This window comes from Dermochelys coriacea, chromosome 5, assembly GCF_009764565.3.
Source record: "Dermochelys coriacea isolate rDerCor1 chromosome 5, rDerCor1.pri.v4, whole genome shotgun sequence".
Taxonomy (NCBI): Eukaryota; Metazoa; Chordata; order Testudines; family Dermochelyidae; genus Dermochelys; species Dermochelys coriacea.
The window spans coordinates 27,686,323-27,699,710 of NC_050072.1; the positions used below are offsets into that span (position 1 = coordinate 27,686,323).

At 43.6% G+C, this 13,388-nt stretch overlaps 1 protein-coding gene across 2 annotated transcripts in view; it reads left to right on the forward strand.

Annotated features, from left to right (window-relative positions):
* EGFLAM (EGF like, fibronectin type III and laminin G domains) overlaps nucleotides 1-13,388 on the forward strand; it is a 126,340-nt gene that overhangs the window by 9,448 nt on the left and 103,504 nt on the right. For both annotated transcript variants that reach the window (XM_038402550.2, XM_038402551.2), the window contains exon 2: nucleotides 11,748-11,857. In XM_038402550.2, coding sequence (XP_038258478.1) covers nucleotides 11,748-11,857 — 110 coding nt within the window. The remainder of the gene's footprint in view (nucleotides 1-11,747; nucleotides 11,858-13,388) is intronic.

Here is a 13,388-nt window from a genome sequence, read left to right on the forward strand (position 1 = left end):
CAGGTAGCAAGGGAATGTTAAGAAGTTAACAAGAAGAGTTTCTACAGGTACGTTAGCAACAAGAAGAAGGTCAGGGAAAGTGTGGGCCCCTTACTTAATGGGGGAGGCAACCTAGTGACAGAGGATGTGGAAAAAGCTAATGTACTCAATGCTTTTTTCGCCTCTGTCTTCATGAACAAGATCAGCTCCCAGACTACTGCATTGGGCAGCATAACATGGGGAGGAGGTGACCAGCCCTCTGTGGAGAAAGAAGTGGTTCAGGACTATTTAGAAAAGCTGGACGAGCACAAGTCCATGGGGCCGGATGCACTGCATCCGAGGGTGCTAAAGGAGTTGGCGGATGTGATTGCAGAGCCATTGGCCATTATCTTTGAAAACTCATGGCAATCAGGAGAAGTCCTGGATGACTGGAAAAAGGCTACTGTAGTGCCCATCTTTAAAAAAGGGAAGAAGGAGGATCCGGGGAACTACAGGTCAATCAGCCTCACCTCAGTCCCTGGAAAAATCATGAAGCAGGTCCTCAACTAATCAATTTTGAAGCACTTAGACAAGAGGAAAGTGATCAGGAACAGTCAGCATGGATTCACCAAGGGCAAGTCATGCCTGATTAACCTAATTGCCTTCTATGATGAGATAACTGGCTCTGTGGATGAGGGGAAAACAGTGGATGTGTTATTCCTTGATTTTAGAAAAGCTTTTGATACCATTTCCCACAGTATTCTTGCCATCAAGTTAAAGAATTATGGGCTGGATGAATTGACTACAAGGTGAATAGAAAGCTGGCTTGATCATCGGGCTCAAAGGGTAGTGATCAATGGCTCCATGTCTAGTTGGCAGCCGGTATCAAGCGGAGTGCCCCAAGGGTCAGTCCTGGGACTGGTTTTGTTCAATATCTTCATAAATGATCTGGAGGATGGTGTGGATTGCACCCTCAGCAAGTTTGCAGATGACACTAAACTGGGAGGAGAGGTAGATACGCTGGAGGGTAGGGATAGGATACAGAGGGTCCTAGACAAATTAGAGGATTGGGGCAAAAGAAATCTGATGAGGTTCTACAAGGACAAGTGCAGAGTCCTGCACTTAGGAAGGAAGAATCCTATGCACTGCTACAGACTAGGGACCGAGCGGCTAGGCAGCAGTTCTGCAGAAAAGGACCTAGGAGTTATGGTGGACGAGATGCTGGATATGAGTCAACAGTGTGCCCTTGTTGCCAAGAAGGCTAACGGCATTTTGGGCTGTATAAGTAGGAGCATTGCCAGCAGATTGAGGGACGTGATCATTCCCCTCTATTTGGCATTGATGAGGTCTCATCTGGAAGACTGTGTCCAGTTTTGGGCCCCACACTACAAGAAGGATATGGAAAAATTGGAAAGAGTCCAGCAGAGGACAACAAAAATGATTAGGGGGCTGGAGCACATGACTTATGAGGAGAGGCTGAGGGAACTGGGATTATTTGGTCTGCAGAAGAGAAGAATGAGGGGGGGGATTTGATAGCTGCTTTCAACTATCTGAAAGGGGGTTCCAAAGAGGATGGATCTAGACTGTTCTCAGTGGTACCAGATGCTAGAACAAGGAGTAATGGTCTCAAGTTGCAGTGGGGGAGGTTTAGGTTGGATATTAGAAAAAACTTTTTCACTTGGAGGATGGTGAAGCACTGGAATAGGTTACCTAGGGAGGTGGTGGAATCTCCTTCCTTAGAAGTTTTTAAGGTCAGGCTTGACAAAGCCCTGGCTGGGATGATTTAGTTAGTGTTGGTCCTGCTTTGAGCAGGGGGTTGGACTAGATGACCTCCTGAGGTCCCTTCCAACCCTGATATTCTATGATTCTATGATTTCAGGTTCCCAAAAAGAGAACGCTGCTGGGACAGGGGGAGCTGGAGGGGCTATTTGGGGGGTATGGGTGGGATGTTTGTGTACTTAGAGGGAGCATATGGGGGGTGCTGGATGGGGTACCTGGAGGCTGTTGGAGGGGGTACCTGAAGCCTCACTCTCAAGGTGGGAGGCAGTGTCGCTCTGTGTCATGGAGGCAGAGTAGCTGCGAAAGCTCAGGACGTGGCACCAGCCATTCTGTCAATGCCTCCCCGCAGGACCCCTCCCCAAGGCTGGGAGCCAGGGCCTGAGTGGGCTGGATCTGGCAGCTGTGGCTACAGGGAAGGGACCGATCATCTGGGGATGGACCAATTTGGGGTTCAGGGACAGATCTTTCTGAGCTGCAATGTCTGCTCTGCATTGGACATTGCCTCTTATTTGTAAAATCTGCTTGGACAGAAAATGGAGCATCAAAAAAGAGGAAATATCTGGGAAAACCTGGACATACAGTAACCCTACTTATTATTATATTTTAAAACCTTTTAAAGAGTTATTTGATCATGTGGCAGGGTGGGAGAGGAAGAGGAGAAGAATTTTTGAGAATTTCTCCAGAATTCATTTCTCGGCTTAGGCCAAGCATAAGAAATTTTAATCTAAAAGGTCACTTTAGAAGAAAAAAACACACAAACAAAACCAAAATACTATAATGATTGAAAACAGGGGTTTAGGACCGAAACTTATTTGACTTTAGAGGGAGCTCTCTGCAGAGATCAGTGGCTAAAATTTGGTTCTTGGAATAGAAATTCTGTCTCTGGTTTCATGTACCACATGCTGGGTAATAACAGGAGAGGACTCCATGTTTATAAAAATAAACTCTTTATTAAGAAAATTGTATAGGTGCTGCAAGTGCAGCATTTTAGCCATGTGCACACAGGCTGAATTTGTGGTGCTTTCTCCAAACTTTTTCCTCCTACAACCCATGCTCTTCCCTCCAAGCTCCATGCAGGTTGCTACAGTCTCCAACTTAAACATAGTGTCATGGTAGCAACACTATGACATCATGAATTGCAATGTCAAGAACTGAAGCTCTCTCTCCATATGCGTCTCAGTGGATGTGACATGACACCCATAGATTATAACATTTAACCATTTGCGACTTTGAGCTAGAGGGCAAAGCTGCTCCAGTGATAATGAAAAAAGAAACTTGGAGAATGATTGGGAAAACTCATCGCTGCTGGCAAAAGAAAGAGCTAGTATATGAGATTGGGTAGAGGAAAGAATGAAAACCTTTGTAGGAGCTGAGGTTAAGAGAAGCTTCAGTGAGGAGGAAGAGAGAACTGCACTGCCCAAGTGCTCAGCTTACTTGTACCTGAGACAGATATTCTCTGCATAACATATACTACAAGAAAATATTACCGTTGTTGAGACTTTTTGGAATTCAGATAGAGTTGGATGACTATTACCTCTAAATTAATTCCAATTAGGGTCCGTCTACACTGCACAGGTCTTTTGGTGGCATGTGAGCACATATCCCTATGGTGAGGATATAAATAGCAGAACATGCTCTCTACTCGCTAAGCCGTGCCTGCCTGTCTACACCACTATTTTGAGCAGTGTAGTATCTGGCTGCCTTCCTTCTACAGGAAAAGACTTGCTCAGTGGGGAAAGGCTCTGGTATGGGGGAGGCAGCAAGGAAAGGCTGCCAGCTTCTTGCTGCTGGAGCCCTTCCCCATTGAAGGGAAAGACTTTGGCAGTTCTCCACTGCAGGAGCCCTTTTTTCCCCTAGGAAAAGACTTCAGCTGCTCCCTGCTGCTGGAAAGACTCCTGCAGTGTAGAAGAGACTTCTGCAAGAGCCTTTCACTAATATGTGAAGGTGTGGGCACAGCCGGCTTTTCACTGCGGCATGTACCTACACGTACACTAAATACCATTGCCAGTGGTGTGTGGTGTAGATGTAGCTTGAGTTATTCTTCTTGAGTAAAATTCACCCATGTACAGAGAGCACATGCAAGACCCTCTGCATCACTTAAATCCTGCAGTGGTAGCGTAGAGCACCCATGCAGGACCCTGCATGCTGGGGGCTCTCAGGGAATGAACTATGTTATCTTCTCTTGTGTATATCCTTTGAAGCAGGACACAGAAGGGCAGCAGCTGGTATTCCAGAGTGTGAACTGGAATAGCCAGAAACAGAGGGACTGCACAAGATTGAGAGAGGAGGGGTAAATTTCATCCTCTTCATTCCTGCTCAGTTCCCCACACAATGCTTCAATTTCATCTTTTGTTGTTTTCATTAGTTACCCCACAGGCCCATCAATGCATGTGCTGAACGGAGAAGCTGTATAGTGCTTATCGTCATTTTCTGAATGCTTCAGATGTAATAAAAATGGCAGCACAGGCGTGTCTTCGGCCACTGTTCTGTTGTGGTCCTGACACAGTCACCCTTCTCTGGTTGTGGTTGGGAGAGTCCTGCTTTCTTACTCAATGCTGCTGAGCAGTGGTAGTTGGACCAAGCTTCAAAAAGATGAAAAGATGCCACATTTTTTTAATTTAAGACTTCCTGACCTTTGTTGGTTTGTCATGCCATCTACATCCCACAGTATTCTTTATTTAACCTACTTCAGTCTGTAGAAATCAAATAAATAAAAGTCTGCCATTGTTTATTTTTGTCACAAATGATGGACCTTTTGCAGTTCACACTGAAATCAATTTGAGTTGTTTCCATTGATTTCAATGACACTGTGATCAGGCCTCATATATTTTAATTTAGTACAGCTATGGGTATTTTTATTATATGGATTTGAGTGCTAGTGACATCAGAAATGGACTGATTCTCAAAATATTATTTTAAAACTCAATTCTTTCCAGTAATCACCCATCACTACAGTAAAGTCTCTGGTCAGATTGTAGCTGGTCCCAGGGGAGGGAGGGTGCTGTTCATCTGCCATCCCTTTAGCTTCTGTGCAAGAGGCAACCACAGCCTTAGCATATGTGTAGACTGCAATCACAGGACATGATTGCAGCTCATGTAGATATATCTGAGCTAAATTTAATCTCAATAGCTCGGGTACCAGATTAGTGAAGCCACCGCAGTGCATGCTTCAGTGTGGGCTGGAGAGTCCCAGATGGGCTTACACAGCCCACGCTGAAACATGTACTGCAGCAGCTTCACTGCCCTCGGACCCAAGCTAGCAAGATAACTTTAATCTCTAATACGTCTACTCAAGCTGCTGTCACAGGGTAGAAATACCCTTAGTACCCACACACTGTAAAGGGGTGAATTCACAGGATCACAAGGGACTTTCTGAAGGAGAGCAAGCCTGGAGTTGTTTCATTTTGTTCTCCAGGTTACTTAATACATCAGAAGCGGATGTACATATGGCGGACAAGAACACAGGTGGAAGTTTACAAAAACGCTTCCACTGGCTCTAACGCCAGTTCAGCTGAATTAGTGTTAAAGCTGATGGGAATCAGTGTAAACAAGGTTTCTGTGGTCAGAATTGTTTTGTATCACCATTTTAATGTGAGTTGCTTTGCAGAAAACATATTTAAAAGGTAGTAAAATCAGCTCTGGCTGAGGGAGCCATGTCTGTGCTGCAGCTCCCACTGGTCACGGTGGGAACTGTTTTTGGTAATTTTTCCCAGTGTTGTAGTTACTTTGCTGTTTTCTTAACACTGTGGATCCTCAGGCCATGTCTACACTACGAAAGTACTCCAATTTTACAGAAGTCGATTTTTGGGAACAGATTGAATAAAGTCAAGTGCATGTGTCCACACTAAGCACATTAATACGGCGGTGTGCGTTCACAGTACCATGGCAAGTGTCGACATTCCGAGTGGTGCACTGTGGGTAGTGTAGCAGAGCTCCAACCTTGTCCCCATGAGTCCCATGCTTCCAGGTGGTTTATGCTAGCTTCAGAGACTCACTGCAACCCTCCACGTAGCCCTTCTCTCTCTAGGGTCAGGTATACAGTCTACTGAGCCCTTTTCATCATAAGCCAGCAATGGAGGTTGGTGAGAGAATTCCCAGTCTCTGTTGCTCCTACAGCCTCATGCCAAAACAGTTTAGCCTCCTGTCTGACAAGGGCCTGTTTTCCCCTCCCAGGAGGTGTTTCTGTAGTGGTGGGTTGGGGGGAACCCAGGCCTGCCCTGTACTCCGGGTTCCGGCCCAGGGACCCTAATTGTAGCAGCTGTTGGCAGCCAACCTTTCACAGCCAGAGTTGTTACATTTCCCTGGGCCACTTCCCCACAGCTCTCCTGTTTCTCCCTTCTTCACCCTTACCTTAGGGCTCCCTTACCAATGTCTTGAGGGTGTCTTCATTAACCAACCCTTCAGCCTCATTTCCGCTCCCCTCTGCCTGACTGCAGTGAGCCCTTTTATATTATCAGAGGGGCCTTTAATTAGATTCAGGTGGTCACATTAGCTTAATGGCCTCACCTGACTCTTTGCAGGTTAATTGGAGTCAGGTGTTCTCATTAGCCTGGAGCAGCCCCTGCCTTGGTCAGTCAGGGAACAGAAAACTGTTAATCCAGTTGCCAGTATATCTGCCTTCTGCTACTCTGCTGTACCCAACTGGCCTGGGTCTATCACAGTAGCTATCCCACAGTTCCCACAGTTCTCGCTGCCCGTTGGAATTCTGGGCTGAGCTCCCAGTGCCTGATGGGGCCAAAAATTTGTCGCAGGCGGTTATGGGTAAATGTCATCAGTCAACCCTCCCTTCCTCCGTGAAAGCAACAGAAACCCAATAAGGCCCTCAGGCCAAAAAGTTTGCCCACCCCTATCCTAGCATATGTAACCGTGCTCCTCATAAATCAACATACATTTTCTTGGGACCAAGATTAGTGCCTCCACTTTCAGAAAAGCATTTTGGAGTGCAGCAAACTTTCCGTGCCTGCCTTGGGTTGCAGAACCCAGTTCCAGGAGGAAAAAAATAAGAGTTCTGCTATATTTGTACAGAACAATTTTTTTTTGTAGCATGTAAAATACAGTCTTAGTAGCTCATGTCTTATTTACAATACTGCTATCTGCTAGGCTCTGTGCATCCTGTGGTTTTAGTCAAATCTTACTTCATAGGCTAGTTTGAGGTGAATAGATGAATCATTAATGTGACCGAGCTATAGAACACATGGGGATATCGGATCTGTTTCTTATTTCCCAGCTGATACACTGTCATGTGATCTAATTCTCAAGCATCTTGAGTCATGTATCATTTTGAAGATTATGTTTTACATAGATTTTAGGTAAAGTACCTTGCTTTGTGACCTGTTTAATCCAGAATCATAGCTAGTTCCCTTCCAGTATTTTTGGTATGGAAGCCGTGGTGGATTAGCCTCAGGGCCCATGCCCAAGGGCCCCAGTCAATTGGGGAGCCTCCAGAAAAATGGGCGCCCCCACACACCAACCCGCTCCACTCGCCCGCCCAGCGCTCCTGCCGGTGAGTGGGGGAATCCCCCGCATCCTGACCCTGCTGCAGGTGGGGGGTCAGGGCACCCCCACTTACTCTGACCCAGGGCTCCACAAACCCCTAATCCGCCTCTGTATGGAAGAGTCCAGTCCTCTTTGGAAAGAGCTTGTTCTCATGAACTAAACTTAGAAGTTAGGCGCACATGGGTCTATTCACATCTCTTTCACTAACTTGCAGGGTAGTCAACAAGTGCCCTTAGGTTACTTGGGTTCAGAAATGCCCCTCAGCTTATGTGATAAGTAGTCTACTGCACATGTGGATCCAAGCCCAGGGAGTATGGAAAGAAGAAGTACAGGACCAGTTGCATTCTCACACATTTCTCTGAAACCATGGAAGCCATCTCTAAGATGCAGGCTTTGTGGCAGGGAGACCTGGGGGAGGGGGTAAGAATCTATACACTACCAGATATTCCTATTCCCACCCTCCAAAAACATCTTCTGTGGGAGACAAAGCCACACAAGTTAATTTTGAATGAGTCGCCATTACTTTGTTCAAGTTTTCCTTCGGTGCTGCCAAGCCCAGCACCCGCATAAGGGCAGAACCAAGAGTCAATGCGTGCAGGGCAGAATGATGGGGAACCCGTACAAATTAACACTGACTGAGGGCAGATCTACACTTAAAACGCTGCAGCTGTGCCACTGTAGCGCTTCAGTGAAGACACTACTATGCTAATGGGAGAGCTTCTCCCATCCTGATAGTTAATCCACTTCCGCAAGGGGCAGTAACTATGGCGATAGGAGAAGCCGTCCCAACGGGGGTTAGGCCAGTATAACTGAATTGGTCGGGGGTGTGTGTGGTTTTTTCACACCCCTGAGAGATGTAGTTATACTGATATACATTTGTAGAGTAGACCTGGCCTCAGTCAGCATTAATTTGCACATTTGTTCTGCAGTTTTGTTGGGGAGAGGGGAGAAGAATGCTTCTGTGAACGTAGCCGCATCTACACCGGGGTATAGGTCAGCATAGTTGCAGTGCTCAGGGGCATGGATTTTTCACATCGCTGAGTGCATCAGCTATGTCATCTTAAGTTGGAAATGTAGACCAGTCCTGAGTCCAGTATTTGGCTCTCTCTGTCTTTTTCATCATTTGCAAATTGAAGTTACTAAAGTGTAGGGGATCTGGATGAATAATTTGGAGTGGGTCTTTTATTAAACTGTTTTGCCTCTGTGTTTTCAAATTGTCTGCAATGGATCATGACTTTTTTCAAATGTAATCTAAATTATTCACCAAATAATTTCTGCAGTCAATTTTATTGATCTGCAGCACATCTGTAATTAAGAATTTGAAATCATCTTTCCAGGGATATTCTTCCGAGTTGCTTGAAATTTATTGTTTCTGCAACAATTCCTCCCAGCAAACTTATTTGTTAGAACATCCATAACAAATAAGCACAAGAGGGGCAAAAATACCAAGTGAATTGGTTTATAAATTCTAAGAAAAATTTATGGCATATTTCCCCCTCATTATTTACATAGCTTTGTTACTTACCTACCTCACCAGGCTATTGAAGCACTTTCTAAATGTAAACAGCTACCAAAGTATTATTATTGTTGCCAATAGATTTAGTTTTTCTGAGATTCTTGATGTTTTATTTCCAAGGGGGTTGTAAGGTCTTCTTGTTCTTGTATATCAGTACTTTAATATGTGTCAAGTTGATGATCCTGAATGCAGGACAGGAGAGCTGGTAAAATGGATTAGAAGGCTCAAATTCTCTGCTGCATTCAGCTACTGGTAGGTGCAGCCAAAAAGGGGGGCTGTTTGGAGCCCGTTTACAGCTTCCTGATACTCTGTTTGGCCCCAGAACCAGGGGCTGCTCTAAACTGTACTAGCTGGCTACATTCTCCTAGAGACCAAATGCCAGCTGGAGTAGCTAGAGCTTCCACCCGTCCCTTTTGGGGGCTTCAGGGAGGGAGGCTTAAAAGATGGCACCAGCAGCTGTATATCATGTTGAGGGTGTACCCAGTGAGTGAATTGCAGGAGGTTTCCACTTCTTTTGTGCTGCTTGGGCACCTATTGAGTTCCCAGGGGTGGATGGGCATAAGCCCACCTGCATGTAAAGGCCCCTCCCCCAGCCTAAGGGGAGGAGCCATTGAACCGAGGGCTCAAATAAAGTCAGGGAACAACAAATGATAAAATGGAGATGGGAGTGAGGGTCACAGGGTCAAAAGCAGGGAGCACACAAGTAGTGGAGTGGGGCTGAGAATCTGGCTCAAGGTTTCCATTTTCTAAATAAAGGCCTTATTGTATAAACCTTTACTCCTTTGAATGTTTCTATGCACTTCAATGCAATTGTTTTTGTGAGTAAGGACTACCCATGTAAGGAAAGTTTTGCAAGATTGGACCCCAAGTTTTTTACTATAGTTTTACTTTTTCAGTACAGTATTCCCTTATTGTATCCACAAGAGCTTCACAGAGGTATTTTAGTGCTGTCCTGGGTTTCAAAATTTAGTCTCAAATGCAACTGGATAAGGAAATTTCTTGGAGTGTCTGGGAAATACAACTGTCTAACACACAACAGGTTCTGCCCCTCCTCCTGAGGTGTGTTTTGTTCCTATTATCTCAACAAAAGGACATAATTATTCAAAAGGGGTCTAATTAATGCAGTCCTTACACAGCCTTTAATCAGACAAAACTCCCATTGAAGCCGATGGGAATTTTGTTTTGAATAAGGACTGAAGGGTTTACCTCAAGGTTCAGAAGTACAGTTCTTGCAATGAGACACAAACAGATTCACCAGGTGCTTTCTTAAACTTTGTCTATTTATATTATTATGGCTGTGTCTAGCTTTTATGCACCATAAGTGGTAGCAGATAAAAAAGGAAATGGACAAGACCACAAGGTAAATAGTGAAACTTACTTAATTATCATAAGTAGCAGTCTTGGCACCCCAACTGCCTGTTCAATTAAAGAAAAATGTATAAAACCAAAAGTGTCCTAGTAGTGGAATAATGAAGAGTAAATTCTTAAAAGACCTAAATGTCAGCTGTATTTTTGTTTTAGCTTCTCTTCTAAAGTATTGTTGCTGATCAATTCTGGTGAGTATTTGTAAGGTGTTAAGTTTTGTATTTAGCTTCAAATCAAATAAGTTGGTGGAAATGACAAGTGTAAATCTGATTTAGGCTTGTCTCGCATCTAAAAATGACCTTTTAAAATAACTTGATTTCCTTGGTATTTTGTTAGAGCTAGTTGAAAAATCAGGTTTTCTCAGCCTTCCCTGTCATTTATGGTAGATAAGGTCACAAAAACATTACATATAATAAAACTGTTGCTATGAAGGAAATGAAAGTTGCCATAGAAAATTATTTTCACCAGCAAATTTTTATTACTTCTTTGTTATGCTTGTTTATGAAGTGTCTTTACCATATATTTTTTGGTTTCAAGAGCATTGGTAATTGTCTGGCTACTTACAGAATTTTTGTTAAAAATCTTGGGCCTGATTCCACACTCCATAGCCAAACTTCCTTATGATTTCAAGGGAAATGTTGTCTGCAAGACTGTGGGTTTGGAGCCCTGAGTTGTAGTGTTCGATGTTAAGACTTCATAGACAGTGGCTAAAATTCCTTCACCTTGGGTGGTAACATTTGCTATCACTATCTTTTCTCCAGGTAAGTGGAGCTCATTGCACATGCCTACGCACGCATACAAACACCCATGTCTTTCATTTTTCTTCCAGAGCTTAGACACTAGACCTGTACTTTGATTATAGTTACAAGAGAGGCTCCACCCAACGCTTCATGGTCCCTGCAGTTTGACTCAGGATGATAGAGTTTCTTGTCAGTGCTTATTCAATTTACTGTAGCGGTTGACTTGTGATCCTTATTATTTTACCAGATAAAGTGCCTTTATTATTAAAGCTAATAACCTTACTCAGTTAATTGCAAGCTATTTTTTTGGCAAGACCATCAAAGAAATGTTGTGTACAAAAATTATGAAACACATTAAAGAATCCTTTAACCCAGCTGGTGAAGGGTAATTAAGTATTTCTATAGATTTATTCTGGTTACAGAGAAGGTAAATTCTCACACATGCCCCTTTCTTCATATGGCCTCCAAGGGTTGCATTCATGTAGCTAGGGGCATGGGTCCCAGGGAATTTTCCTCACATCTCAGTTTGCACCACTAATGCTAAGTAGAGTAACAGGTGTGCTGCAGTAGTTGCAAATACACTGAAAAGCAAAGCAAATGTACTTTGGGTTGATCTATCAACCCATCAAATTAATCCTGGGTCAGATTCTACTCCACTTGTCACACTGAGTAGCACCACATGGGCAGCATGTGGGGTAAGGAGCTACTCGACATGAGTGAGAGTGGTAGAATCTGGCCCTTTAATGATTGGGTCAGTCTGATTTTTGAAGGTTTTTAAAGAATAGGGCAGCATATGTGTATTCTTCTTCAAAGATGTGTCCCTCAGCTGATTATAAACAAGGGAATTTTGTTTCCTGAAACTTCTTACACAATATCATTTTGCTTTGAGGCAGATAGGTTGGGGCCTCCTCTCGATATATTGGTGGATTCACTGAACTGTACAGCTTTCAGCATACAATGGAGAATGCCAAAGCAGCATGCGAGCACCATCACAGGATACACCGTAAGTAAACCTTTATTTTTGTTAGCAATATACAGCATAGAATCCAAATGGACCATATAGTCCCATTCATTGTTCGCAAGGAAAGTGAAAACAATAAGGGAAAGCAAGGAGGGTACTTTGAATCCCAGACTCAGTACCATACACTAGAGTTGTCTAAAAAGAGTTCCGTGAAAAAGCTGAGTTGGAACCGATAGTAAAGAGTCTTTAATAAACAAGCAGCTATGTTTTAGAAGCAAGCTATGATGGGAATTTTGTGTGGATGTAAGAAGCATGGATTCACAATAATTTGTATTTCTCTTGTGACTTTTATCCAAGGATCTCAAAGCACTTTACAAATAATTAGATAGGAGAACATTCCAGTAAGGTAGAATAGAGCAGGTAAATATTATGCTTTTTTTTTTGACAGATTGGGAAGCAGAGGCACAGAGAATGAAATTTATTCTAACTGTCTCAAGCCTGAGTCCCAAATTCCCCCCACCCCATCTCCTCACCCCACTGCCCGTTCCCATCTACCCCCTATTCCCTGCAAGGCCACCTTCTCACCTTACATGTGTGTCTTCTCCAGGGTCCAGGCAACTAATTAGTGGAGCCACGCCTGTGTGGCCCTTCATTCTCTCATGTGAGGCTGCCCAGGCGTGTACCTTAGAGGGAACTATCTGTGAGCCATCTGAATGGAGCTCGCGGACCACTGATGGTCCATGGATCACATTTTGAGAACCTCTGCTCTAGGATTCTGTGCTGCCGTAAATTGTTGATAAAAGAGGTGTGAGTAGGTCTCAGAAGCAAAGCAATGTAACTTTGCACCAATCTGGCATTCAGTTGTATGCAAAACAAATGAAACTTGCGCTGATTTTGTATTCTGTGGAAACCAAATTTAACCCTTAAACTAAAGTCAATGGGAGCTGTTTTTGCCAGGGGTGAACTTGGCCCTGAGAGTGTGGGGGATGATAGACAAGAGCTGGTCAAAAATGTTTTGTTTTCCCCAGGGAAAATGTTGATTGAGTGCCCCACCCCCCACAAAAAAATCTAAATACAAATGCAAATTTTCATTGAAAAAAACAATTTTCAAGGGACGCAGGCTATTTAATGAAATATGTCCATTTAATGAAAAACTCAGTTTTCCATTGGGAAAAAAGTTATGACAGAAAATGTTTGACCTTCTCTATTTCTGATATAAGTTGTGATGGTGAGGGGCTGTTTCATCTTATACCTACATGCTGCTTGCTTTTCCTGCTATGCCCTATCATTTCCTCCGTTGGTTGTGTAAGTTACACTTGTCTTGCACATCTCCTGAATTATTTTTATTATTATTGAATTATTTGTATTGACTCCCAGAAGTCCATGATGATACAAATCATAAGTCATAATAACAATAATTGAGCTAGGCACTGTACTTAGTTTGGTACATCCTTGGATGTATAAACAGAGGAGTAGTGAATAGAAGTAGGGAGTTACCTCTACATATAGCACTGCAAAGACTGATACTATTATACTAGCATCCAGTTCTAGTGTCCACATTATACAAAAGATG